General features: G+C 44.9%; 1 protein-coding gene across 4 annotated transcripts in view; it reads right to left on the bottom strand.

The window, feature by feature from the left end:
• The window catches only part of agrn (agrin), a 242,876-nt gene that overhangs the window by 17,888 nt on the left and 198,369 nt on the right, over window positions 1-26,619 (bottom strand). For all 4 annotated transcript variants that reach the window (XM_062391981.1, XM_062391980.1, XM_062391982.1 and 1 more), the window contains 12 exons: window positions 25,591-25,716; window positions 20,741-20,868; window positions 16,505-16,619; window positions 14,880-14,999; window positions 14,330-14,698; window positions 12,234-12,426; window positions 9,608-9,823; window positions 8,109-8,338; window positions 6,415-6,549; window positions 3,490-3,580; window positions 3,016-3,180; window positions 2,064-2,175 (listed from right to left, as the gene is read on the bottom strand). In XM_062391981.1, coding sequence (XP_062247965.1) covers window positions 2,064-2,175; window positions 3,016-3,180; window positions 3,490-3,580; window positions 6,415-6,549; window positions 8,109-8,338; window positions 9,608-9,823; window positions 12,234-12,426; window positions 14,330-14,698; window positions 14,880-14,999; window positions 16,505-16,619; window positions 20,741-20,868; window positions 25,591-25,716 — 2,000 coding nt within the window. The remainder of the gene's footprint in view (window positions 1-2,063; window positions 2,176-3,015; window positions 3,181-3,489; window positions 3,581-6,414; window positions 6,550-8,108; window positions 8,339-9,607; window positions 9,824-12,233; window positions 12,427-14,329; window positions 14,699-14,879; window positions 15,000-16,504; window positions 16,620-20,740; window positions 20,869-25,590; window positions 25,717-26,619) is intronic.

Genomic DNA, 26,619 nt, shown 5'->3' on the forward strand with positions numbered 1-26,619 from the left:
CAGCCTAATGAAGACGTTCCTTTGTGGCTAAAAACAATGGCCGTCACAAAGATGACTGCCTTCTTGCCTCCCACCTTCCCGCCCCCCTCCACCCCCACAGCAGATGGACCGAGGTGAAAGCCAAACCGTGTTCTTTAAGAGCATCTCTACTTCAGTGCTCTGTGAGTGTGTGTCTGTGTGTGTGTGTGGGCTTATGAAATGGGAAAGTTTTCCAACAGAGCTGGCACCTTTAAAGCTGCCCGTCGCTCTGCAGAAGTACCTTTTTTTTTTTTTCAGTTCTGTGCCGTTGTGTATGGAGAGATGAGGGTGAGAGGACATGGTGAGCGACTCAAATGAAACATGGGCGAAGGTGTGACTGGGACTTGTCTCATTACCTTGCGTGATTTCTTATTTTCCAGACAGCACATCATAGAGAAGGACAAAAAATAGGGAGGAAGAGAGTTAATAGGGGGAAGACTAGTGTGTGTCTGTGCAGAGAAAGGCATGCCGAGCGACAGTAGGCAAGTGCAAAACACACACACACACAGCTTCAAGTGCAAATACAGTAGACACACACACACACACACACACCCCCCCCCCCCGTCAAGTGCACATACAGTACACACACACAAACACACCGGTCGCACCTGTGGAAGCATTAAACACAGTCGCAGCAGTAGCACAGACAAGTGAGGTAAGTACATGTAATTAGATCACAACAAAGCCACTTTCCTCTGCACATGCACCTTTGTATATGAGACCGTTCACGTGCACATACGACCACAGAGCTAGTGCGAGTGTGTGTTTACACTAAAGAGAGCAAACTCGAATAAGACAGTGAGTCTAAGGAGGCCATGCATGAAGCAGATGGTGTCATTAAGAAAAGATGAAAAAGAAAAAGAGAACTTCACGGATGAGAGGCAGCGAATGAAGCCACTTAACCCAAGCTCATTTACAGACTGCTGCCATTTAGAGAGGAAGACTTTCACACCTTCTATCCGTAACTATATGCATCTGACAGGTGTGTTTCCCATCTTTGAGATGACGACAATATCCCGGCATGCAATATGTATACATACACATGCGTGCTTGTGTGTGTGTGTGTGTGTGTGTGTGTGTGTGTGTGTGTGACCACCTTTGATGTTCTATAGGCTTCTCTGAGCAATGCGCACAGTAAGGTCCTTCCAGTTCTTAAAGCAGGACTGGGAGAGAGCCGCACTTGATGGGGTCACTGCATTGAGCTCCATAACTAGTCTAAGCTCATCCCTTGTGCCCCCCCCCCCCCCCCCCCCCATCCCCTCATCCTTGCTTTTGCCTTGCTCTTCTCTTTTAATAAGATTTTCTGCCTGTGTTGCTGGAGTAAAAACACAATTACCATACAGACGACGGCAGGCAGTCGGGGAAGGACAGCGGCGATAGGAGAAAAAAGAGAAGAGAGGAGCATTGCGCCTCACAGGACGAGGATGGAGTTGACAGGGTGCATGTTTGTCATCACAAATTACCCAGTTGAGTATAATTGGATGACTTACGGGCTTATCAAACGATTAGATCGCCTTCATATGGACGCATGTACCTGCTGTCATTGGTCTAGACGTGGAGCTGAGGAGTTTCAGTACGATATTCCTGCTTCTGCTGTTCTCTCCTGTATCTGCCTCTGCCTCTTCCCTCAACGCCACCTCAGAGGCTGTGTTTATAAAATGGACCGTACACCATTTCTGTGGCTTTCTGTATGCAACACCAAGTTTTTATCTCCAGCATGTCAGCAGCAGGATGAAAGGCTGAGAGTTTCTTTTCCTCGTTTTTTTCTTTTAGTGGAATCATAGGGCTTCCAGAATGAAGACAGGTTGTCAAACTGGCCGTCTACACCTGGAGCTCTCCCTCCCACCCTGACGGATGCTGGGAGATAGTGGCCTATTTTCAGGTGTGAAGCGTTCAATAACAAAGGGGGCAGAAGTTTTAGGAGTCAAATGTGCCTCAAGTAGCAACTTGAACAACTTGAACAAGGACAAAGAGGAGCGCTGAAGCCAGAGGTTTGGCGGGGAAGATGATCATTCGCAGGCAGTTGTTAGCTTGCCGTTTCTTACCGGTGCCTCCCCTCGGACAGGGTCCTTCTTGTTCACCATGATCTCTCCTTTGCGGTTGGAGCGCTCCAGGTTGATGGTGTTCCACACGTTCAGCTGGATTGGTTCTTTACTCCTAAACCACACAAATACACACCGGAGACATTCACGCGAGTCAGATATCAATTGATTAAAACAGTGCTGTCTGCTGGGTCGAGGATTCAACTTTCACTAAGAATGTTTTATTTTGTATCAAAGGGTTATTTCAGCCTAGTTTTGGGTGAAGTCTGAGCTAAGACACGCCTTCATCTAGCTATGAGTTAGGACTCCAGTAGCAGCATGCACTTTTCAGCAGAAATGGCGTTTGAAGTAGAGGGTTCTCGCCTCCAGAGTTTCCTGACAGCCAAGACCACGGTTGTCCCGAGCCGTTTGAATCGCCTGCGCAGGCTGCTGTCTCAGCTAGCAATTCATGGTAATAGTGTGTGTGTGTGTGTGAGTGTGTGTGTGTGTGTGTGTGTGTGTGTCTGTGAGTCAGCCGGGGAGCAGGAGTGGATGAGGGACGTCTCTGAACAGTAAACGATGTGGTGGTTTAGGGGTTTAATTTCAGGATAGATTTGAAAATGAACGCAACTTTTCACAGATTCTTAGTCAGGAGGGGCTACTCCAACTTTGATAAGAGGGTCTTAACATTTTCCAATACATATATATAAATGTCGTGACGTAAAGACATCTCAGACGGCTTACTGTACGTGAGCATTGGCCCTGAAAGGACAGTTTGAAACACTGGGAGCCGTAATGAGCCAAGTCCAACTTATAAATGTATACATTTGGAAATAAATGTGATATTAAAACCAGCATTAATGTATTTAATGAAATAGCAGTCATATTTGTTGGTTTTCAGCTCAAAATACATTGAAAAATGCAGAATCACAATTTCCCCTAGATGTCTAACCAAAACACTTTTGAACATACTGACCTGATGGTAGCAGGTCCCTTGCCCAGGTCGTAGCGGAACTCCAGGATCCCGTTGTTGAGGGACAGAGAGATGAAGTCTCCTTTTCCGTCCGTCTTTTGGCCGTTGTAGAAGATCACACCGTTGGAGTCGTTGGCCATGAGAACCACTGTCATACTGACCTTTTGACTACAGCCACCGAAAGAGACGAGTCAATACACACACAGTAAGAGTCAAACATATACCTGAGCCTGGTGCTCTTTCTACATCATGCAGAGACACACAATGTTTATATATATATATATATTCTGCATGCTAGGGCCAAGATAACCTGTTATTTATGTAACCCTCATTGTAAATCCAGCTCAGGCTTAAAGAAGAAGCTCTGCCCTGGGCGCAGAACAAGCTCTATGAAAACCTACACGATCTTCAGCCTTCAGTAACACAAACTGCACAGGACCTGGCGGTGTGGATTTCACACAGGGACATGGGACTTACCGCAGATCGTGCCCGTAGAGATGCAGCCCCTTTAGCTCCAGGTACGAGTCTCCGTTGAATTGCGGCAGGTAAGCCCCTCTCCTCTCAGCCACTGAAAAAACAAAAAGACTACATTCATCCTCAGGTCGCGCCTTCGGTGCTGACAGAATCAAAATTGAGGGATAGTCGGTGCAGCTCGGACGGACCTGTCAGCACTGTGGAAAGAGACGGATTTATGGTTTCATAGCCTTTAGGATTAAGACTGTTTCTTGACAGATATTCAAAGGAAAAAATAAATATCAAAAACCTTACGCCAGACTGATTACACAGCCCGCCACAGTCTGACAAAGAACCTTTGGAGACATTTGGAGAGTTACACCACAGCCGGGAACCATTAAATAATGCAGCCATTGTGTTCTGGCAGGCCTTTATACGAATTCATGTCTTCGTAACGGGGCCTATGTCAGGCTGTCCCGTCTCTGGCTGTCTGGAGTGATTAGAACAGGCTCTGTGCCATCCCTCTAACAAGTGGCCTGACATTAAAAACCATCCAAGTGTCACCCCGGGGTATGTGTTCATGGTGTTGGTTGAGAAAACTACCATTATTCAGAGGCGTCTGCGAGCTGCTAACACACACACACGGACACAAACAAACACACGCACCTATGTAGCCGGCAAGGAAGCCTTTATTTGTAATTGGCTGGGATTAGCAGAGCCGAGTCGAGGATGGAAGAGGCAGACGGAGATGAGAAAGCTAATTAGCTATTTTGCGGGAGACTGCTAATGATGATGGCGCGCAACATGGAGGAGAAGAATGGCACTAATCTATTAGAGTAACGGAGCTGCTGAGAAAATAGTTCCTTATAGGGGAGGGCAAAGGGTGGGGGGGGGGTCTCTCTCTCGCCCTGTGCTGAAAATCAAAGCTCTGTGGTCAATATGTCACCAGAGGTCCACGCATCGGAAAGAGCGAGTGACCAAGGAAACCCACATGACGTATGAGGGAGTCGATACTGGGAAACAGTTGAACGCTATTGCATCTATCACTGAGGACGATGGTGAGACTTTATCCAGAGCGACTCGCTGCTGAGGGACGAGGGTGTAGTACTGAGAGCTAAATCCGTCCGAAAAGACAAAGTGCAGCAGATCGGGAAGGAGAAGCAGCAAGAACTGCGCTGGGTGGCGTGTTGGGGTGTTAGAGGTGGTAGGAGAGGGCCGACCTCACTAGAGATGAGTTCTCGAGAGGTTGTTGAATGTGGAGAGAGATGCTCCGGGTCTGATAGTGTTTGTTAGCTCACTCCACAGGTAATTCTGTTTATATTGAAGAACTGTTACCTGTTGAGTGTTTGCTATGACCTCATTAAACAATATAAAATGAAAAACACCCACTCATATATATTGGGTACTTCTGCAATTCCAGTTTATATATATAGATATATAACCTTTGATCTGTGTAAAATAATTATCCTCGAGAGATATATTTCTGTAGATCTCTGGTTAATTTAATGACACACTGCTTATTTTTGTATTTAGCTTGTAAGTTTGTTTTTAGCCCTTGTGACAAACATTTGTGAAGTTTTTTTCTAAAGTTGTAAGATAAAGAAAGAAAAAAATAAAGCAGATGAAATGAACAATTCTGGAGTAGCAACTGGGCTTTTTCTGTTGAACTGTGAAAATCTCACAGACTCACACTCACACTCGTCCTTGGCTTAATGTCGCTACAGGGCGGACTGTAAAACATTGTTAAGATTTGAACTCTCCCCTGTAGTTCATTTGTTCAGGGAGGGATTAGTCTGAGTGATCCAGCTTTCATAACTTAAGTGTAATGATTTAGTCTATCGCAGGCAGAGAGCACTGAGGAAAGTAGGCCATTCAATACTATTGGAACACCATTGAGAAAAGTCCTTGATGGTGATCTTACAACGGTGCCAGCCCTGAAGAACCCTGTTGGAATTGAAATGGAAACCCCAGCTCAGCTGCACATGTACACACGCAGACACACACACACACTTTATATTATGACTAATAGGCTACATGTCTTTTTAACTGTTCTCAGTGCAGCCCTCAGAGGGTTTGTCCGCCTGGCTGCCACCTTATCTCTGAGCTCCTGTCTGGGGCCGACACTCTGGCTGAGTGACGCTCCCATTAATCATCACAGGCAGGGTGGACTGATGCGATTAGTCATCTCATTGATTCCTGGGAAAAAATAGCCTTTTGGAATGGGAGATGCTCTCGCTCCCATTGCATTGATTTTGGTTCACCTCAATTTACTTTAATCACCTGCTAACTGGGACTTGAGGCTCAGAGGGAGGTTGTTCCCACCTGGTTCTTCTAAATTCCCAGAGCTATACAAGAGTGCATGATTGTCTTTTGTTAGGCATGTGCATAACGGTGTATTCTCTTTCATTCCCAGTTGATCGTAGTCAACTTCTGCAAAGACTCCTGACAACATCTCGAGATGCAGGGAGGGACGACCTACGGGTAGAGTTCAGAGTGTGACACTGCCAAAGTGGTAATGATGAACATTCAAAGCTGCTCTGGTCTGTTCCCCAGCTGAGGCCTGACTCTGCCATGTCTGTAGCTCAGCACCAACAAACACGTTTGAACACTACACCTGTGGGCGGCCGGGCAGGGAGAGAGGAGGTGGAGGAAGGCTGCAGCCTCGCTGTCACTTAGCCGCTAACAAGCACTGCTGAGTCAATGTGGCGGACGGCCCGATGGGGCCAATCATCTCCCTTACTTCTACATGCAGCCCACCAACTCACCAATCCCCTCCGACCCTGAAGGCCCCCAATTCAGGATGGATGGAAATGTCACAGAGCGGAAAGAAAACAGGGGGAAGAGAGGCTTAAAGGTGGGTGGTGCTGCGCCTTGATAGGCACCAGAGAGAACAATCGAGGCATGAGAGACAAGAGTTAAACCAGGTGATTCACTCTTTAGTCAAATTACCTTTTTCACAGTGCCTTCCTTCACGCCCCATGGGACACTCGCATTTGTAGCCTCCTTCTGGCAGCGCCTGGCACTGGGAGGATGGATGGCACCTGTTGGGCTCACATGGGTCGTGAACATCGGCGCAGGTTGGACCTAGACACGCACACACACACACACATTATGAAACAACGATAAATGATAATTATGATAACCACTGACATTTTCAACCGCTTTCTCCCTCTGAGAGGAGTGTGTGTGTGTGCGTGTGCGTGTGTGTGTGTGTGCATACGTCTCTGTGTGGTGACTTCCTCTGTTACAGAGGTCATTTACTAATAGGATTTGAAAATATTACACGTCAAGACTAAACAGTGGTGAGCATCCCTGCCATGTGGCTGTGTTCCGGGGCCAGTGCCGGCTGTGGGAGCGGCTCGCTCCTCGTCTGGAGGCTGATGGTTTAGCCCGCTGCCTCAGCCCATCTAAATTCACCCGTCATTGCTTTAGCAGTCGGGGCCTGTTGTGAGGAGAGCACTTTAATGAACCCCCTCCCCGCTGAGCTCACAGGGCTCCCCAGCTCTTTTCTCCTTACTCACACCATTTGGAATCTGTCTTTTATCCCCCGCTCTCACTTCCTCCCTACCACAGCTCTTTTTTTCATATCGCTTCCTCCCTTCCCATCTTTTTTATCTTTTAATACTCTCTCACCTCCCCCATTCATCTGGCTGTCCTGACATGTCCCCCATCTAAGTACACCTCTCTTTCCCCATTTATTCTCTCTTTCTCTGATCAATCCTTCTCTCTGAGACCAGACAATCCTGGCCACTTGCTAAATTGACATGATGACAAAATTTACTTGACTACCATTCATGCTCAGCATGTTGCAGATACAAGTTTGATTACAGCAATGCCTCTTCTTCAGAGCAGAGGTTTATCTTTCATCCTTCTCAGGTCTCTCAGTAACAACTCATAAAACTAGATGAAAGGTAATAATATAGTAAAATGATGTGTTATTGATGGAAAATCGCTCTTTAAGGGATGATAGTTTCCCATAAGAGATGTAGGAGTATAAAATCCTTTACTATTAAAGCATAAAGTTAACTCTGACAATTTATTTGGTTCTGGAATCAAACTTTTTGTAGTAGCTGTGGAACAACCGGGCAGGGGGTACGCTTGACTGGGCCCTGAGTGGGTCGGGTCTTCACTATTTTCACTCAGAGTTGCTTGTTAGTCGGCTTGGCTGGAGGGAATAAGGGGGGAGGGAGGGAGGGAGGGAGGGACGTGCAAGTATAGACAGGCCAAAGGCCAATCGCTGAGGATTTGGAGGAAGCTTCCATGTTTTCTGTGCTGATTCAACATTTAATCATCTCCGCATTGGACACTCGGATATGATGGAGTTGGTGTTTACAAAATGTCCACCAGCGCTCTTGCTGGGTGCGGATTCACACTGTCAAATTAGGCCGTCGAGCTTACTTAGGATTTGTGGGTAAATCATGACCAGAGAGAATCCACGAAGAGAAGGCAAAGCAGAGATATAAACATAATTTTAACGACAAGGTGTTAGGAAAGTCTGAAAAGTATTTCTGAATAAGAATTACGTTCTAAGTTTCCTGTGCACACACACACGTGAATCAACTTCTCAAAACACCACGACTGAGAACAAATCCCGGCACAACATTAGAGAAACTGCTGAGCTGCACCTTTGGTTGGCGTCTTACCCCAGAATCCTCTGCTGCACTTGCAGTGGAACATCTCGGCCTCCTTCACCTGGCACGCTGCGCCGTTCTTACAGGGATTGGGCTGGCAGGGGTTGTTGCCACATTCGCCCACGCCGCTGCCGTACAGACTGTTGCCGTCGCTCTCTTGCAAGTTGAGCACTCGGTTGTTGACGTCCAGCAGTCGGATGCAGCCCACCAGACCTGTGGCCACCGCTGTCCTCTCCTTCACACTGAGGATGACAGGGCAACCAGTGAGCATGTGATGACTTTTAATGTGTTTCTTTCAACACACGTATAGATAGGATCACCACACTAATCCCAGCCACTTGATAACACAGAGCCTATGGTCCGGATGATGCTATGTGCTCAATACCCCAGGTGTTGTTAATGGGGTATAGGGCCACTTAAAGACATGTCAAGAATAAAGTCTCAACATTCAGAGAATAAAGCAGTGATATCATAACATCACCCAATTTCACAAACAATGAAATACCCAATATCTTTTTTCACATCAGCTCCACATAATCACAAGTATCAGGATTTTGAAAAAAAATTGTTTAAGAAAGAGTCTGAAGAAAGAACTACTCGGACTTGGAGGAAATTGCCTCTTATGTGGAGGAGGAAATGTGTGGTAGTGGGCGACTGTGAGGACATTGTTAATTACGTGTGTGCTATTCCAAGAGGCTTCATAGCTTCTCAAGAAACAATGAGATTGGAGAGGAACTTATTATTATTATTATTTCCTATATATAATTTTTCTCAAATTATCACGGCTTTATTGTCGTAATACTAACAATTTATTCTCAACATCTCCAAAATGTATTTTTTCTTCAATGTGGCCGTAAGACTCTCTGTATTCTTGCTGAGCATGAAGCAGGTATATTCCTTTGTTACAGTAGAGGATGAGGCTGAAGGTGATGGATTCCAACACCTAGTCAAGGATGTTGTGTGAACTTAAAGTAAAATACTACAGATCTAACGTTGTATTATCCTATGAGACCAATAAATAAATGCTCTAGGAATTTTTTTAACAGTTAACACACATCCAAAAACCTCTTATCAAGTATCTATACATAAAGCTCAACTACGTTAAAAGTTAGCCTGAGTAAGGCTATATATTTTGAACACATGCATTGTTAGAGAGCCTGTTCCCTTTCACATTCGAAATGCATGCACAACATCAACTGCAACGATTAGAGCCTTCAGGTAGTTCCAGTCTAGTCCCCCTGTTTTAAAGGAGCCTTCATAAAAAATAAATTATGATAGTAAATAAACTTGTGTGTGTGTAACTGGAGGTGAATATCAGCCCACAGCTATATCTTTTGTCCAGAGGCCAGCTACAAGGTTTATCTGGACAAGGGAGTGGGAGATTGGAAAATGAGTTTACTGTCTTCAATATCATGTACAAGATATAGAAATTTCAATAAATAGAAACCACAGTTGACTTTTTGTGTGTGATGTTATCAGAACGATGTGGAGCGGCAGATGGAAAGTCTTACTCCTGCTTCATCTCCTCAGTCACTCCTCCGATGAAGAGGTTGGTGTCCAGGTTCAGGCCGTCTGTGCCGCGGGGACTCTCGCCCTCGATGTGCGGCTCGTTGTCCACGCTGAGCATGGCGTTTCGCCGATTGCGAGTCACCACCAGCTGATGCCAGCGGCCCTGAGTGATCTGCACTTTGCTGAGCAGCGTCCCTGTGCCCGAACCCGTGTTGAACCTGAGGAGAAGGCCAACAACAACGTGTTAGGCGCTCATTCCGTCAACTTTATACCCGTGTACTTTTCACACTTCATATCAGATTACAGCGCTGGATGAGGTGGTTTTTCACACAATGTGTTGCTTCTTTATCAAGGCGCCTAATGACTAGAAGGAATCTGCTCATGTAGCTCAACAAAACAGAGGAGGAAATAAAGAAGGTAAGAGACTTCCCATTTGGGATTTCATCCATGTGCCAGGAATGAGCCAGTTATTTTTAAGAAATGTCTTTCACGCCCTCTTTCTTATTGAACAAGACAAAGGCCATACCTTCACAGGGAGAGCTGTTGTGTGTGCACCCACACATACAGAAGTATGAGCTCAACCTGAGAGCAATTATTTGCAACAAATAATTAGCTCCTCTCCCCACGTCTCAGATTTGCAGAGCTGTTGTGCAGTAATCTCACAGCTGTGTTTCTGCAATAAAGGCAGAGCTCCATTTGAAAGCACAAGTGACTAATGATCTCCTTAAATTTGCTATTGATTTTACTCTGAATAGAGAAGTCTAACGTGGCCAGGGTGGGAGGAATTTAAAGGACTTCGAGGGTCAGGCTGAGACAACGGACTTAAAATGATTAAGAAAGCGGATGGCGTTTGGGGGGGGGATTTCAAATTAGTTTCTTCGCATTTCTCCTGAAATAGAAATAACGCTGTTCTTCAAGGAAAAATCTTTTTTATTCATGCAGTTCCAGGACAGAGAGGAGAAGTGTCTGAGGGTGCCTGACAGGGAGATTGTCTAATTTTAAACAGATTCAACTGATGGAACTTTCTGTCGCTTTGAGCTTTGAGTCCAAAACTGATACTGTGCCGACGGAGGGAAACAATTTATTCTTCTTCAACTCCTACCACACATCTTCACTGGGCATGACACCAATTTCAACACTTCTGCATCAATTTACCAGTCGTGAGGAGTGACACACAGCGTGGTTTCAAATCTAAAACATCTCACAGAAAGTCGCAGTCACTGCAGCCCTGGTGATTAAACGATGTGTCTGTTAACCAGGCAGCGAGGGTCATTGTTCATTCTCATTATGGAAAGTGTCCAGTGTTTCTGGAGCTCGACTCACACACATCAAGATATCCTGGTCCCTGCGGCATTGATTTTGTCCTTTCCGAGTATCAATAGTAATCACAGAATTACCAATAATTACAGAAACTTGCAATGACTTGGGAGCGGTAGATAAAGTACTGTTTTAATGTAAAGGTAATTTGATATCTCACAGTACGAGGATTTTGATTTTGAATCCCATGTTCTTTCACGTTCACCTCGTGTCTGGGGGTTCTGTGAGTACCTCGGCTTCCTGCCACAGTCTAAAGTCCTGCAGGTTCATTTAGAGCTGACCGTAAGTGTGAACATGATCATGAACAGGTTTTTGTGTCTGTATGTCACTCGCACACTGGCGCAGCTGTCAATTGGGGTTCCACACACGGAATGGGAGAGACAGGGGTCGAAGCACCAACCCCTTGGTTTGCGAACATTTCACTGTGACTCCTGAGCCACATTTCTCACATCTCACAAGATAAATCGTCATCTAAGTAAACTAGAATGGCACTCAGTCGATTTTTTGAAGATCCTTCGATAATTCTCTGTGAAATCAGGGAAAATTTGGAAAAAGAACCAATGTCACAATGTTAAAGAGAGTGAAAACAAAATAAGGAACTTCCCCCAGTGCAAATCTGCACCAGAATGTAATGGGTTCTGCCTTTGGTTAATGGAAAGGTAGTTTTTGCATAAGCCTGCTACCAAGCGAACAACCAGTCGAGAACATAACATCCTCAGCAGAGGTAACAGGGATATAATTAAAGTAATAAATTGAGAAATCTCTAAATATCCCTCTAACAAGACAATTCTTATAAGCACAGATTAACTAAATGTATTTCTGTTCATTCTATTTGGTATCTGCTCATATCTCTGTGTAAATCCACAGACAGTTCAATGCATTGGTGAGTCATATCTGGGCCAGTTTCTATACTTCACTGCTTCCATCTGTAAATGCACATATCCCCTTGTACGTCAGGCCCCATCTCTAAAAATAGAGCATGTGATTAAAAAGAACAAAACTCAGATGTCCTGCGCATATGTTCCCACCATCTGTAATCACGATACGTCTGAACATATCTCTGAAAGCACCGTGTCACAGCTCTAACCTGCAGAACCGTCAAGTTGCGTCTGGGTCTGTGTTTGTTTTTCTGGCAGTGTTGCTTTCAACATGTCTACTTGCTGTAATTATTTGCCTCATTATCTCTGGTGCTTGTGTTTGTTTCTCAGCTCCGTCCTCTCCGCCGCTGCTGCTGCTGCTGCTAATGCAATGACCCTGTGGCCTCACGGCGAGCATTAAAGGTTTCGTCAAATTGAATCAGCCGCCGCTCACCTGAGCTCCACCCGGCCGTTGACCAGCGCCAGAGAGATGAAGTCCTTCTTGCCCTCCTGGCCGTTGTAGAGCAGGATGCCGGTCTCCTCGGACGCCCTGAACTCCATGGCGATGCGGACCGTGTGGTAGGCGCTCATCGTCGCGAAGGCCAAGTAGGACTGGCCTCCAAAGGACGGGATGAAGTACTTGATCACTGGGGAGGAACGGAGACAACAAGCCAATGCTCTCGTTACAACGTGATTTGTTTGACTGTGGCATAATAGGCGTCCAACGTGCTTGATTAACGATGAGAGCTGCTCCTCGTGATGATCTCTCAGTTTAGTTCAAGATTGATGTCTCTGTACATAACACGATGAATTTATCACATGGAGAAAAGCTGAGAACGAGGAGGGGCTGAGCTTTTCACACTGTCATCCTCATACACACACAAAAACACACACACAAACATACACACACACACACACACACACGAGTGCCTGCACAGAAACCTCTGTTTTGTCACAACTTGACAATGATGATTTTTCTCCCCCAGCTCCCTTTCTCTCTGTCCATCTGTCTTTCTGTCCGTCTCTCTGAGGAGAATGGCAGCTGATGAGCTCCCTCTATTCAACGATTTGATTGATCTTGGGGAGGCTTGTGTGTTTGTGTGTGTGTGTGTGTGTGTGTGTGTGTGTGTGAGACTTACATTTAGCCACTCTAACTCAAAAACACACACCGATTGTCACCAGCTAATCCACATCAAAGCAAAAAGTGTCAATTATCTTAAGATGCAGCTGCTTGAATTTGCTCTCGTCCCCAAACATCCAAAGTAGGTTAAGAAGGACGGAACAAAAGAGTTGTGCTTCTCAAGAAGAACTTCTACTGCAGACAAAGAGTTATCTCTCACTACCTGGAAAAGCTGCAGTTAAATTAACAATCTGCCGATGTGAAAGCCCATCTGGCGGTTAAAGGGAATGGTTTAAATGGTTTATATGGTTTATTGCAGCCAAAAGACACCATAATTCATTTACAGGCCGAGTAAAACCATTTTGAGCCATGCACCTGCTGCAGCAATCGCTTTTCTTATTTGCTGTTGTGGATGTAGCGATGCTTGTCAGCTACTTCAGGCAGTTGACTGGAACTGTACCAGTCTCATCATGTGACATGCTTCATGTTGGCAGAGTGTTTAAGTTGCAGTGATTTCCCATCTCTCCCTTTGCTGGTCAATGCCTCTGCTGCCCTGCGTCAGTATCGCTGCCTGATGATTTAGCCCCTCCCCCACCAGAGCATCCACCTGTAGGCCCCGTCACTCCCCTCTGTGTCTATGTGATCACGTCTGGGGAAGTTGCTTATATTATTAAAAATGGAGCCCTCTACTTTTTGTGCTCAGGTTAAAAAAACTTACAAAAAGAATAAACATGAGTTTTTCCCCAAGCTCAGATCTCTGTTGCCATGTTGAGCTTCAGATGTCACAATAAATCCACATCTGTGAACATCGGTCATTTACAATCAGTGAACTGAGAGTCATAACTCAAACTTTTATTCAAGTTTCACAACTTCTTCCTTCTTCCAGAATAAATATATTTTATTCAATGTTCTCTCACCAACCCTCCAACATGCCTGAGACTCATCTGCCAATAACCGCTCACCGGGTGAAGTACTTAAACCATTGATCCTCAGTCCAGTGTTCCCCAGATTGTACCTAACTTTTGGAGTTTTTTCTAGACAGCGGGCTTGCTCCACTCTAATGGAATCACTGCCTGCCCTGCTCAGCCTGTGAGGACTCCTGGCCCCAGCTCCACACCTCTGTATATCCCCCCAGCAAGATTAAGTTTTACAATAAGAACCTTAAAAATCGTGTCCGTCTCGTGTCCTGCATTTTTAATCCAGTCCTTCACAAGCCCTTCACAACAACTGCCCAAAACCCTCCTCAAAACTTTGCTGCAAAATCAATGTAGAGTCAAAGTCGGCCACTTGTGGTTTCTTTGAAGCAGTAAATTCTGACAGTAGCGTATAATATTCAAACTCTGTTCCACCTCCATTATTAGACGAGTGTGAAATAAAGTCAAACTTGATATAGGAGTAATAACAAATATTGGAGAAGAAATAAAGCTCACCCTTTTCACACACTGAGCCCCCCCGCCCGGCGGGACACTTGCAGCTGAAGTCGTTGCCGTCGTCCTCGCAGGTGCCCCCGTGGAGGCAGGGGTGGGAGTCGCACGGCTTGTGGGCCTTGTGGTGAGGCTTGCCCCTGAAGCGGGCGATGGTGGTGGCAGGAGGCTGAGAGGTCGTGGTGACGGCTGCTGTTGTGAGGAGGGGCGTGGTAGCCGGTGCTGAAGTGGTGGTCGTGCGTCTGCGGGTGGTGCCCGGTGGCCGGCGGGTGATGTAGGGGGAGGTCGCCGGAGGCCTGGTGGTGGTGGTCGTGGTGGCGGTGGTGGGAGCGGCTGTGGTGACGGATGCCGTGGTGGTGGTAGTGGTGGAGAGGCCTGTGAGGGATGCCGGAGAGAACAATCAAAATTAGAAAAGGAGAAAACATGTATAAAAGCATGTTGAGCCTGAGGTGCTGAGATTTCATTTTTCAAAACCCTTAAACCCTTCGATAAATCACCTCATGAATAACTTACACCCCCTTTTCATTCTGTAAATCCCTACACACTACTGTATTACCATAATTGGTGAAGCGAATATTCTCGTCCTCCGGCTTCTTCACGGCGATGCCGGTCTCTTTGGAGGCCTTCAGCTGTTTCAGCAGGGATCCTTCAATGTCCTCCACTGTGTATCTTGTATCTACAAGGAAGGAGAGGTAGAACCACTCAGGACAAGTCTCCTGAGGAACACTGCCAAGCAAATAGAGGGCCCGAGTTTCCTTAGTGATAGACTGGATACTATCTGAGAGCCTTGTGTAGGACAGGTAGAGGGTCTGTGGGGACCGCTTGTCCTCCACCTACTGCTTGTCTGGCTCTGTTCTAGATGAATTACCCTCATAACGTTCACTGCAGATGCTCACTTTACTGGCCATGGAGGAGTGTTGCTGTACAGCGGCCGGTGTCCTGTATGAAGTGTATTAGGGATGCTAAATGACGCTCATAAAAGAAAAAAGAAAGAAAAAGACAAGGCGGGGGAGGTGGTGTGGTTTGTGTTGTGCAAAAGAAGCCTTGTAAATGTGCGGCTGTTCCACATCAACCGGAGCTCGAATTTTACACATAAAAGATTCTAATTAATTAATGAATACCAGCACATTGAAGTGTGGCAATTAAAAAATACAGGCCATTGGTCAAATAAACAATCCTTTAACAGTTTAAAAAAACATGAGCAGCTCACATCTAGTGGTTAAATTGTATAAACTGTTATAATATAACTTGATATTTTCTTTACAGTGGATGTTATGCACAATCCAACAATTTTTACCGTCATTTTGGATGAAGTTATCCTGGCTCTGATCAATATCTACACCAATCTCAACATCTACAAAGTTAAAATCGTTGCAAGCAAGCAATGAAGTGGGCACCGAGATAAAAACTGGGAGAAGCATTCAGTGCCTCACAATATCGTGAGCCAAATATAAAAAAGAACGAGAAAACACTATAAACTTCTGCCAAGGCTTCAAAATTCTCCTGATAGTGTGGTTATAATAATCGTAGTGAGGTGTAGATGTTTTTAATCTGCAGCAGTGCACACGGCAACAAAAAACAGATGATCATTTTGCACGATACTTAAGACCTGGTAATGTTTTGCTCATGGAGGAGCTGTGGGAGGTGATGCATAAAAACTGAGTCACGATCATTACAATCAAAGTTTTCACAGCTGTAGTACCACTTACTGTTCAGTTAGGTTCCCTGGATTACTCTGAGTGGATATGTGCAAGTACAGTTTGGTTGCTACCTTCAGGAATAATGGGAATTCATGTCAAACAGGCCACTGATACTTAGATTTGAGTAATAATTTTGAAGAGAAATTTGATGGCTGGATATTAGAAACATCTTTTTAAACTGTGTGTGGAATTTGTTAAGAATTACAATTATGGAGCTCTACACGAACTCCTCTGTGCAGGAGAAGAGGCTAAAAGTGAGGAGTAAAAGTAAATAAAGGTTAGTGCTTAAATAATGGTACCATACTGGCTTATTTTGCACCAACGATCTATGTAGGTGTTCCTTGACAAATAGTCTAACTGTAATCCCAGTTTAATTTAAATCATGTAATAATTTCTGAGATGCTAAAAGACAAAGGGCGACAAATCACAACGGATTCCAAACACGTACAGTTTCTGCTTCTGTTTGCAGTTTTGCTCTCACCTGGTCTGAAGTGAGCCTCCACAAAGGCCAGGATGGAGTTGCTGGGTGCCAGGTTACGGACGCGAACGCTCATGAAGTCTTTGTGCACCTCCGACTTCCTGAACAAGTCATTGAGCTGGAGGGGGACAGAGAGAGAGAGAGAGAGAGACGGAGAGAACAGAGAGAGAGGAGAGATGATAAATGGGGCTGGTAATGAGCCCTGTGCTTTCATAGCAGCGGGTAGAACACCAGAAGACTCGACTGGGGCTCAGAGGGAGAAAAAGAGACCCTCCTAAATTGGAGTGCAGAGAAGAACTCTTTTGGGTGTGGGCGCACAAAATGACATTTAGCAGCAGCCGTGGCATTAATTACAAGAACAAGCTTTTCGGGAGGAGCCACGATAAATGTCATGCTACCCTGACATGTGTTCGTGATTGGTTTTGCTTCCGATGCCCCTGCTGAGTGCGTGTTGTAACAGCCGGCGGAGCTCCGCGAGGACGCGTACATTTCTTTAAGCCAACAGTGACATTACAGCAGTCGCACTGAAGTTGCCTTCAGCCAAAACTAAAAATGGACCAATTTTCACGCTAGAACTTAAAACATACACACGCTCAGTGCCGACGCTGGATTAATCTCAATCACACAAAGAGCAACCGAAAGGAAAAATCCTTCGCTTGGTCCTCGCCGCCGCAGCAGGAGCCACAGGGCCTGGTAACCCACTTTACTGGAGCGTCCTCTTCATGACCGCCTCCATTGTTCCCACTGAGGGCTCTTCCACACTACTCATCTGCATTTCTAAAGCCAGTCGTTGTCCGCAAAACGATTCTCTTTTAACAAAATCAGCAGGAACTTGTGGTAGAGATGACATATTATTTTGTTCGTCCATTTTTACAAAAAAAACATATTATTGAGGTTTTAGACACAAGTGAGCGGTTACATTTATAATCCTCTGACTGTGGCTTAGAGATGCAAATGGTTGTGGACAAAATCCCACACTGACTTACTCCCTGCTCTTTCTCTCCCTCTTTAACTTTGCCGTCGCTCACATGTTCCAATTTATTAACTCATTGTAAGAGGTTTGCTCAGCTGCGAAGGAAATGTGCTGCGGCTCAATTCTTTATGTGTTTGGACTGTATATCTGAGTATGTTGTTTGTGTGTGTGTGTGTGTCAACTGTGTGACTCCCCTCACTTTATTCATTCAGTATTTAACTACGTTCTCTCAATGAGTATTCACTTATAATGTCAGTAAAGCGCTATTTTTTAAATGTCGACATTGCACTGATGTCCTCGTTGGTTTTCCCTGTGTTTTGCCTAACAATTGGCCTCTGGGGACAAATAAAGTTGTTTTATATTTGAATTTGCTCAGTGTGTGTGTGTGTGCTGGGAGATGGGGAAGGAGTGGTTGCTGTCAAGTGGCACACCAGGCTTCAGAGACACACAGGCTGAGAGCGCTAACGAGGCAACACACACAACATGCGCACACACACACACACACACATACACGCACACACACAGGCACACACAAACTGCTGTGAGGTAGCAGATTAGGTCCCAGTGGGGGCTAGTGACACCGATACAGCAGCTGTTGGTGTGTACCGTGTACACACACACACACACACAAACATAAACATACAAACACAAACCCCCATTTCATCTGAGGAGTGAGGCCCTGGCTTGACATCAGAGACATGTTTTCAAACGTCTGACCTCAACAAAGAAAAAGGGAGAGTGGAGAAATGGAAGCAGGGTAAACCGCACCACAGTGATTAGCGCACGGAGGACTGGGCTCGCTAACAGCATCTGGATCGTGACCATCCACACTTGACTCATATCCAGAAATAGGACTTGAGTTGAGCGTTCAGATATCTGAATCCTCATTAAACTCACACAGATTGCTGCTTTTCGATACTGAGGCGTTTTGGCAAGGAATCAACAAATTAGTCTTCACACCGGTCTGCAGAGAGCACTTTTTAAAATATCATAGTTCCCTTTTTTAAACTTGATGAGTTGCTGAAAGCCTAATGTGTGATATATATGCTTACTCATACTAAAGTTTGCATGCAGTGCATTGAATAATCAATAAAAATCTTAATTAATCAGCAGTATACGTGAGGAATATATATTTAGCTGTTTACGAAAAATAACTTTTGGATAGTAGAGTCCAAACCACCCATTAACATCTGTAATGAGAATGGATTCCATCAGCATTCACTCCCAGGTCAAATGACTCTGCAGCAGACAGAGGTTTTAACCTGGGTGAACGCTCTATTTTCTTCTTCTTCTTCTCTGCTATTCTTGCAGTCTAGACACTGACAAAGCATTATGGTGCGCATTGAAACTCCCTGCATTTTCGCCATGAACCTTTGTTACCATGTGACATGTTTGAGAAACAGAAACCTTTTTTTTCTGAGCTTTTCAGCTTCTGGCACATTGGTCACCAGTAACATGACGCAGCAAACTCCTCAACTGGAAATAGGAAATTAGTCAAATGACTTCTTAGCAGGTTTACCAACTTAAAAACAAACTGCGTATACCTGCACATTTTTTGTGTAGAAGTGTTTTGTTAAAGAAAATTTTTTAATTAAACTGCCATGAGAGTCCCTCTGATCCACTTTATATGTCAAACACTGGTATTTAATCACTGATAAAAAGGGATCAACTGATTACACTGATTTCCAGCATTTATTAAAAATGGATGACATTTCTCCTTAGCTGCAGCCACTGACTATGTTCTTGACTTTTTATCATTGAGGTAAGAAACCATTCCAGCCCAGTTTGCAGTGAAGCTCGCCTGAAGGGGCTGGGAGAATTCGATTAGTCCGGCTCTCTTTGAAGAGTTTTGTGTCTCATGATTCTCTAAAATGTTGACTCAGAAGCTTTTCTACTCTTGATGAGAGCATGCTTAGGAAAGCACAAAATGTGCAGCCCGACCACGTCAGTGTTAATTGAGTTCTTTTGGACACTTGAGGCCATTAGAACAAACTGAAAACGCAACATATGGCATTTTATCAAATTACAAAGGTGCTGTGGTGAACATGTCAGCGAGTTATTTCTTGGTTACACAGGTTTTATGGTCCCCGAATCAAATCTGAGTATAACTCGATTGTTGCCTCGAAAGTTTTTCAAAAGCTGAAAACAGGGGTCTTTATGGAAAATGGTGAGGGATGTTTGTGGAGCTGAGATCCACAAGAAAGAGCTTGAAGACGTGTAATGTCCTCTGCGCACCAGATGATTATCAACACGATTTGGGGTCTGATTCAGCCCCTCGGACAATAGCAGTGGAGTTGAGGCTGATCCGAACAAATCATGTTGCCAAATGATGATGTAGCGTGAGGGGTTTACAGACTTAGTCTGACCAATGAATCAGACCCTTCCAGATGTTTGATATCTATGAGGGCTTGTCTAGTGTGGATTAGTTTGGGAGAGTGAGTGAGTGTAAAGAAACCCACACCACCATACTCCAACAATATACCTTATTCAGAGAATCATTTTTTTGATTATGGTGTTTACATGATTTGCTTATAGGATATTCCAATCACATGTCACAGAGCATAGCCTGCATATGACTCAGGCCCTGCTTTCTTTCTAATTTTGCAAAAGCTACAACTCCTTTCTATTTTTCCCTCTTGTTCACACCTAGGGCATGTGTCAACAATAAATTAGTAACTGTCAAAACAGTGCTTGCTGTATGAAAACTCTAATTGGGGCGTAATAAGGCGATTAAGACGTATACATGTTCACATAATGTGACTAAGTGTCAGAATACTCCATATCATGATTTGATCATTGCTTATTCCCGAGTATGACCTTATTCTGGTAAAGATAATAAAATAATACTGTTAACGTGGCTCTGTCAAAAGAAAAACCTTACATGTTACATAACACTCTGATTACATTGCCGTTAAAAGTCTGAAATCTTCAGAGGCAACACTACAATATCATGAGACAATGGCAAAGGCAGAGAAGAGTCATTAAGTCTTTGAACTGATTCGTTATTTCTTTTGCACATAACTTGTTTAACATTATATAAACTAACATGAGCCACCATTAGCTCCTGGCTGTTGGTTAATATAAGACCAGTTAAAGCTGTAGAAGCGAAACCCCTTATAAAAGATAAGTGAACAAAGGTATTTTTTAAGATACACATTCAAACTTTAAAAGAAAAGGAAATGTGGACAGAATATTGTTTTTACGGACGATTTAGCAGGGGAATCATTCACAATCATTGCTGACAGAGCTGCATTCCGGGCACTTACAGCGCTCTCTATGCTGCGGGCGGTCTCTCCAAACAACTCCGACTTGGGGTCCTCCATCTCCGGGGTGTAGAAGATCTCTTGGCCCTCCACCTGGTCCAAGTGCAGGAAACCACTGAACCTCATGGTGGCTGGAAGGAGAGGAGAGGAGGGAAAGAAGATGAGATACAGAGACAGAAGAGCTCAAACCTTCTACTATCACTACTCAGATCCCACTGCCTTCACGCGGTGCCCAGCTCTGGGGTGGTGCCAATTTTGGGTTAGTGATGGATTGTGTGTTTGTGTGTGTGTGTGACAAAGGGAGGCGGAGTGAGTGTGTTGCTAATTGAGTGGGGAGGTTGAGGTGGTGGAGGTGATGGACTGTGAGGTATGGGAGAAGGAAGGAAGGAACACAGAAGGAAGAAGAGTCGGGGGAAAAAGGGCCAGTTTTACCAGACGGAGACGTGTCCCAAAAGCTGGCCGGGGCATGGAGGGCTGGGTAGAAAGACAACATGTTAGCCGGACACACAAATACATGAAGAAGAAATCAACACACACTAAAGAGGAAAAACAGCCCACAGCCATTCGCAAAAGTGCCTTCTTCAGCAAAGAGAATGCCTCCCAGTACGACCTTGGGGGCTGTGTTGTCCACCATCTATCAACTCTTTATACGCTTTCCTCCTAGTGCCGCCAGAGGAGAGGACTTGAAATAAAGCTGAAAGTGGAGGGGATTGGTGTGCGCGTATCTGTGTGTGTGTGTGTGTGTGTGTGTGTGTGTGTGCGTGCGTGCGCGTGCTAGGTGAGGAACAGAGGAGCATGCGAGGCACCGATGCCGGGCTTCCACGCTGCTCGTAATCAGCAGAACAAATTGCCCAAATCAATCACGGCTGCCCCTGCCGAAGCAACACCAGGGAGAATGGGAAAAGCACTTGTATGATTATCGTGAAAGATAGCCGTAATTGTCTCCTTAATGCCACCAGACCGGTGACTGACACAGCCTGGTTAAAATTGCATGAAACGGACAGCAGTCACCACACACACACACACACACACGCGCACGCACGCAGCCACCTCGCCCGCTGGTCCCTCCGTCCCCACTCGTCTTTACTTTCACGAGCTGCCCACATCGATTCAGGTGTGATGGCAGCCATAAAATAGAGGCAAACGGCCGGGGTTTGGCCGATAGGACTAAGGGGGGAAGAAAAGAAAGAGAGGTGGCGGCGAGAGAGATCTGACTTTTAATCTGCAAAGAAGACAAACATCAGAGAGAGTGATTTTCTGGCCCAGTGCCGTGACGGACATAAAGAGAGGCAGAGAGAGAGAGTGATAAAAGAGGGACAGAGCCATTTGACTATCAGATTCTACTGAAGTGGAAATTTTAATGGATTTGTTAGACTTCCCTTAGTGTGCCATTAACTCTCACACAAGCATTTGCTAGCCATTATATGTGATGTCATATTGGCCTGTTTGAATGTTACATATGGAATGCCTACGTTAACGCATTAAGCCAAAGAAGCAGAGTTCTCAGAGGAAGAACGGGGGAAACCAAGGTCGACCACACTGAGTCTGGGTCTGCTAGAGGTTTCTTCCTGTTAAAGGAGTGTTTTTTCCTCTCCACAGTCGCAACAGAACTGTTGAGTTTCTCTATAACATTGTAAGGTCTTGACCCTAACACGGGAAGGGCCTTGGAGGGAATGTTTTGATTTGACACTATACAAATAGAGTTGAGTTAACCATGCCGATAAATTGTACGATACAGTGGAATGGTGGCCGATGGATATTCTAGTATGGAGGACGTGTCATTTCGCTCCTAATGAGAGGGGGATTGGCTAAGCCCGTCTCAGGGGAAAAAAGATCCGGCGTATTGATCTGCCTATAGCGCTGCCTGCTTTTATTGGCAACACTTGAGCTGAATGAAGTATTGATCGCTGGCGTGCCGTCATTGTTGGCTGAGATAAATATTTACGGGCTTTACGGGATTTGTTGTCTTTCAGCTAAAATCTGTGTCTTTTGTTGTTTGGAATTTTGGGCCCAATGCCTTTAAATCCAAACATTAATTGACATGGCCTCACCTCTGTTTCCTATCAATTCTGTGAAAGAACTAAACAGCAATGGGGTTGTGGAACAGCTGTGATGTGTGGCAGTGAAATATGCTGGTTTATTGGAGGTGGTGGGACTTTCATGCCAGAAAAGAAACTCCGCGCAGCTCTTTCAAGTCATGACCTAGGGCTCCTATGGGAGTCGGAGGGAATCTCTCCTTTCACTATCAGTCAGACTTACAAAGCTGGGACAAACACAGAGCAGATTTCAACAGAGGAATGGCGGCAAAGAGAGATAGAGAGGCAGCGGGGAGAAAGATTCCCTTTATCTTTGTCGACCGAATCTGGCAGGAGGCACTGATTGGTACACCAGCGCTTGTCGGCTACTGGTAGTTTCTCAACTCTCTTGCCTCTCAACTCCGGAGAGAAATGAACTGATGCAAGACTGGATTGAGACCGAATGGGTGGAGGGGAGAGAAAAGGACTGAGACAAAGCTCAAGAGGGAGATAGCAAACGGTGGCAGTGGCTGATAAAGAGAAGGGCTCAGTTCAAAAAGAGGTTCGGAGATTAAAAGAAACGAAGAGAAGGTGAAGTAATATAGAAAGCAGAGGTAAAAACACAAATGGTTATTTACACATCAAAGCACAGGGCCCTAAAAACATGATGTTAACTCTCGTATCAAACTAGGACTGGGGAACCTAGAGCCTCTGAGGCTGTGATGCATTCACAGTGATGAAAAAGGTCAATTTTGAGCATCATTACAGCTGGAAACATGCAGCTTTACTGGATAAGTTGATGGGACAAATGTTTTGAGAAATAGAAAATGCTCTTTGGCTGACTTTGGATGCCCAAAAAGCTGAACTCACAAGAGTGCATTTTTACAGAGACAGTGTTCAAGTTGTGTGGCATGCAGGCTCATAGCTCGGAGCTGCTAGAGACAGGCAACATAAAATTGTTCCAAAGTTAGTTTTTTGTCTTGAAGAACCATCGCAGAGTCGATTGGCTCAACATAATAAATATAGTTCTAATTAATACTGGTGAACACCGCAAGCAATTTCCACTTCACACTGTCTCTCAAGCCTGTTGTGAATTTGTGATTGGGATCTCTGCAGAGGTTAATACGACTGAGGTATTCCCGTCTCTGCAAACCATGCGTGTCACTCAAGGTTTGTTGGAGCGTGAGTTGTTTTGGCCAAAACCAGCTGTGAGTAGCATTATCACTACCATCTGACATCAGACTCCAAAGGGAGGCAGCTCCAGGCATCACATTATTGAGATATAGGTGTTAACTATATTTGGTTAATGGATCACAAAGGACGGAAAATTCAAAGGGCCTCTTTAAGAAAAAGGTTCTTTGACCCTATATAAAACTTAATTCAAAATTAATCAGAATTACAAGAGGAAAGAAAATGTCCTTTAGTATGACTCATATCAGAGTGTGAGGTGTTGTCAAATTTGTCAACAGAAATTTCTTATGTCAGACTTAACGGTGCAATGTGTATTTTTTTTTCTTCCACTCACCAATATGATCATTTACATATGAGGGAGGTGATTTATCAAAGCACTGCTGCAGAAATCAGCAAAAAATCAAACACCTGTCCATCTGGTTGTTGGAGGCAGATGGCACAATATCACTAATGCCAAAGTAAACATTACATAAAAACATGATGATTCTTGATATATCAAGAAATAAAGTTTATAAATTGAGTTTAATATATGAAGAGGAGAGAAGAGTAATGTAGATGAGATATAGACAAACGATCTGTGCTGTGCCACTCTACTATAATCAGGTCTTTACTTGTTTGTGATTTGAAAACTGACAAACGAAGAACAACAAAAGGCCCAAGTTTATCTGAGTGTTCAGGGATCTCTCATGTTTTTTGTTTTTTTATCACTGCCAAAGGAAGATATGTTTTTGTCTGTGTTTGTTTATCTGTATCATTTATTTTGAACTATTGTGCATTAACTACAACAAATTATCGAATTACCACGGAATTCGGTGAGAGGATAGAGTACGGGCCAGGGGAGAGCCCACTACATTTTGGTGCAGATCTGGATCAGGAGGCAAATCAAGGTCTTTTTTTTAAACATTGTGAACTAATTTCCCCCCTTTATTTCTCAAAGAATAATTCATTGATCTTCATAAAGAAATCTGACCTTTGTAGGGAACAACTTATTTTTTTACAAAAATGGATTAAGGAGTCTTTAAAAACAGTTTCTCCACAGGCCCAAAGGAATTGAAAGCAAAAGAAAAGAGTAAGCAGATAACAAAATAAAAAAAAAACTAATTTGTTCTGTTTTTGTACAGATTAAACAGAGACCCAATTAACAAGTGTTGGTTGGTGAGCGTTAGAGGTGCAGTTATATATGTATTTGGGAGACAGGGAAGCTGTTTCCCTCTGGAACATCTAACCTTCAGCGCTTTAAAAGAATTCCACAGTGGTGAACTATTCCTTCAATGATTGCTGTTGTTTCTTGAAAGTTGACCAACTATTTGTTGTTTGAATTTGCTAAAATCACAAAGGGTTCAGACATTATTGCTCGCTAATCGCTTGAGCTGTGGCAGATACTGTTTTGCTGTATCTTTGAAGACGGATGGTGACACCTAGGAACATATTTCTCTTTCTCAAAAACACACCGTTGACTCAGTGGAGATTTACGCTCCTCTGACTCGCTGCATTCAGTCACAGCAGCTAGTGGAGCAGCAGCCAGTGATGTCAGGATTTCAGCTCTTTTATCATATCTTATCACAGAGGACCAACAGAGAGGAGACGGAGGAGGGACAGCTGGGTAAGAAGGGGATTTCTGCAGGGTCTGGAGGGGTATTGACTTACAGGGGCAGTTGGCGCCCTCTGGAGTGTTGGATGCCGTCTTGCCGTCAGGACAGCAGCCGAACTCCGTGTTGTCGCAGGACGACCTTACTTCAGGTGAGGGTACAGTCGTGCTCGCCAGCGTGGTACCTGGGGGTGATAAACATGTCTCATAAAATGAATAAACGCAGCATTTGAAATCAGCTTATCTCAGAAAACAAGGGGAGAACTGGATGGTTAACTGTGCACGTTGAGACTGCACGTGCTGTATCCATTCAGTGACCACTGTGGAGGTGCTGAGGATAGGAAGTGTTGCTCAGCTTCAAATCTACGACTTCCTTCTGTTTCTTTTGGTCTGAACTCCTTGCAGGTGGCTCCGTGTGTTCAGTCTGCTGAGCACTGATCTGATAAAGGCATTGTCAGGAGTGATTGTACGGCATTTTCATGGGAACTGATTTTACACCTGGAACTCATTTCGTCCGGCAGAGAGCACATAATGACCACTGCTGCCAGTCATGTGGCTCAGGGAGCACGTTAAATGGGTAGGGGGTGTGGGGTGGGCAGTAGCTATTCCCTGCTGATTGGTTGGCTGACAGTTACCTTCAAGGTTCACCGAGAGGGGGAAAAAAACATACAGTGGTTTGTGTTACAGTCACTGCATATCTGGCACATCTTGGGACATAAAAGTGGCCGGCCTTTCTCTCTGAAGAATGAGTGTGGAACAAGAGCGGACCCAACCTGAGTCCTCTCTAATGGCGGCGCTGGAGGAGGCGGCGTCTTGGTCGAAGCGGCGCAGTTTATGGCCACACTGAGATTAGAAATAATTGCGGAGGCAAACAGCTAGCGGCTAAACAAGTCGTAAAGACGTCAGAGGCAAGGGGACGTCTCGCTCAAGGACTCGCGGTCAAAGGATGCGAGAGGAGGGAGGAGGGGTGGGGGTGGTTTATAGGGCATCTGTTGGCATGTGGTCCGCAGATTTACAAATGCTGGGCTGAAGGGGAGAGTGCCGGCGGTGAGAGAGAGCACGACTCCATTGGGAGTCGTGCGGGGCTG

This window comes from Platichthys flesus, chromosome 7 (genome assembly GCF_949316205.1).
Source record: "Platichthys flesus chromosome 7, fPlaFle2.1, whole genome shotgun sequence".
NCBI lineage: Eukaryota > Metazoa > Chordata > Actinopteri > Pleuronectiformes > Pleuronectidae > Platichthys > Platichthys flesus.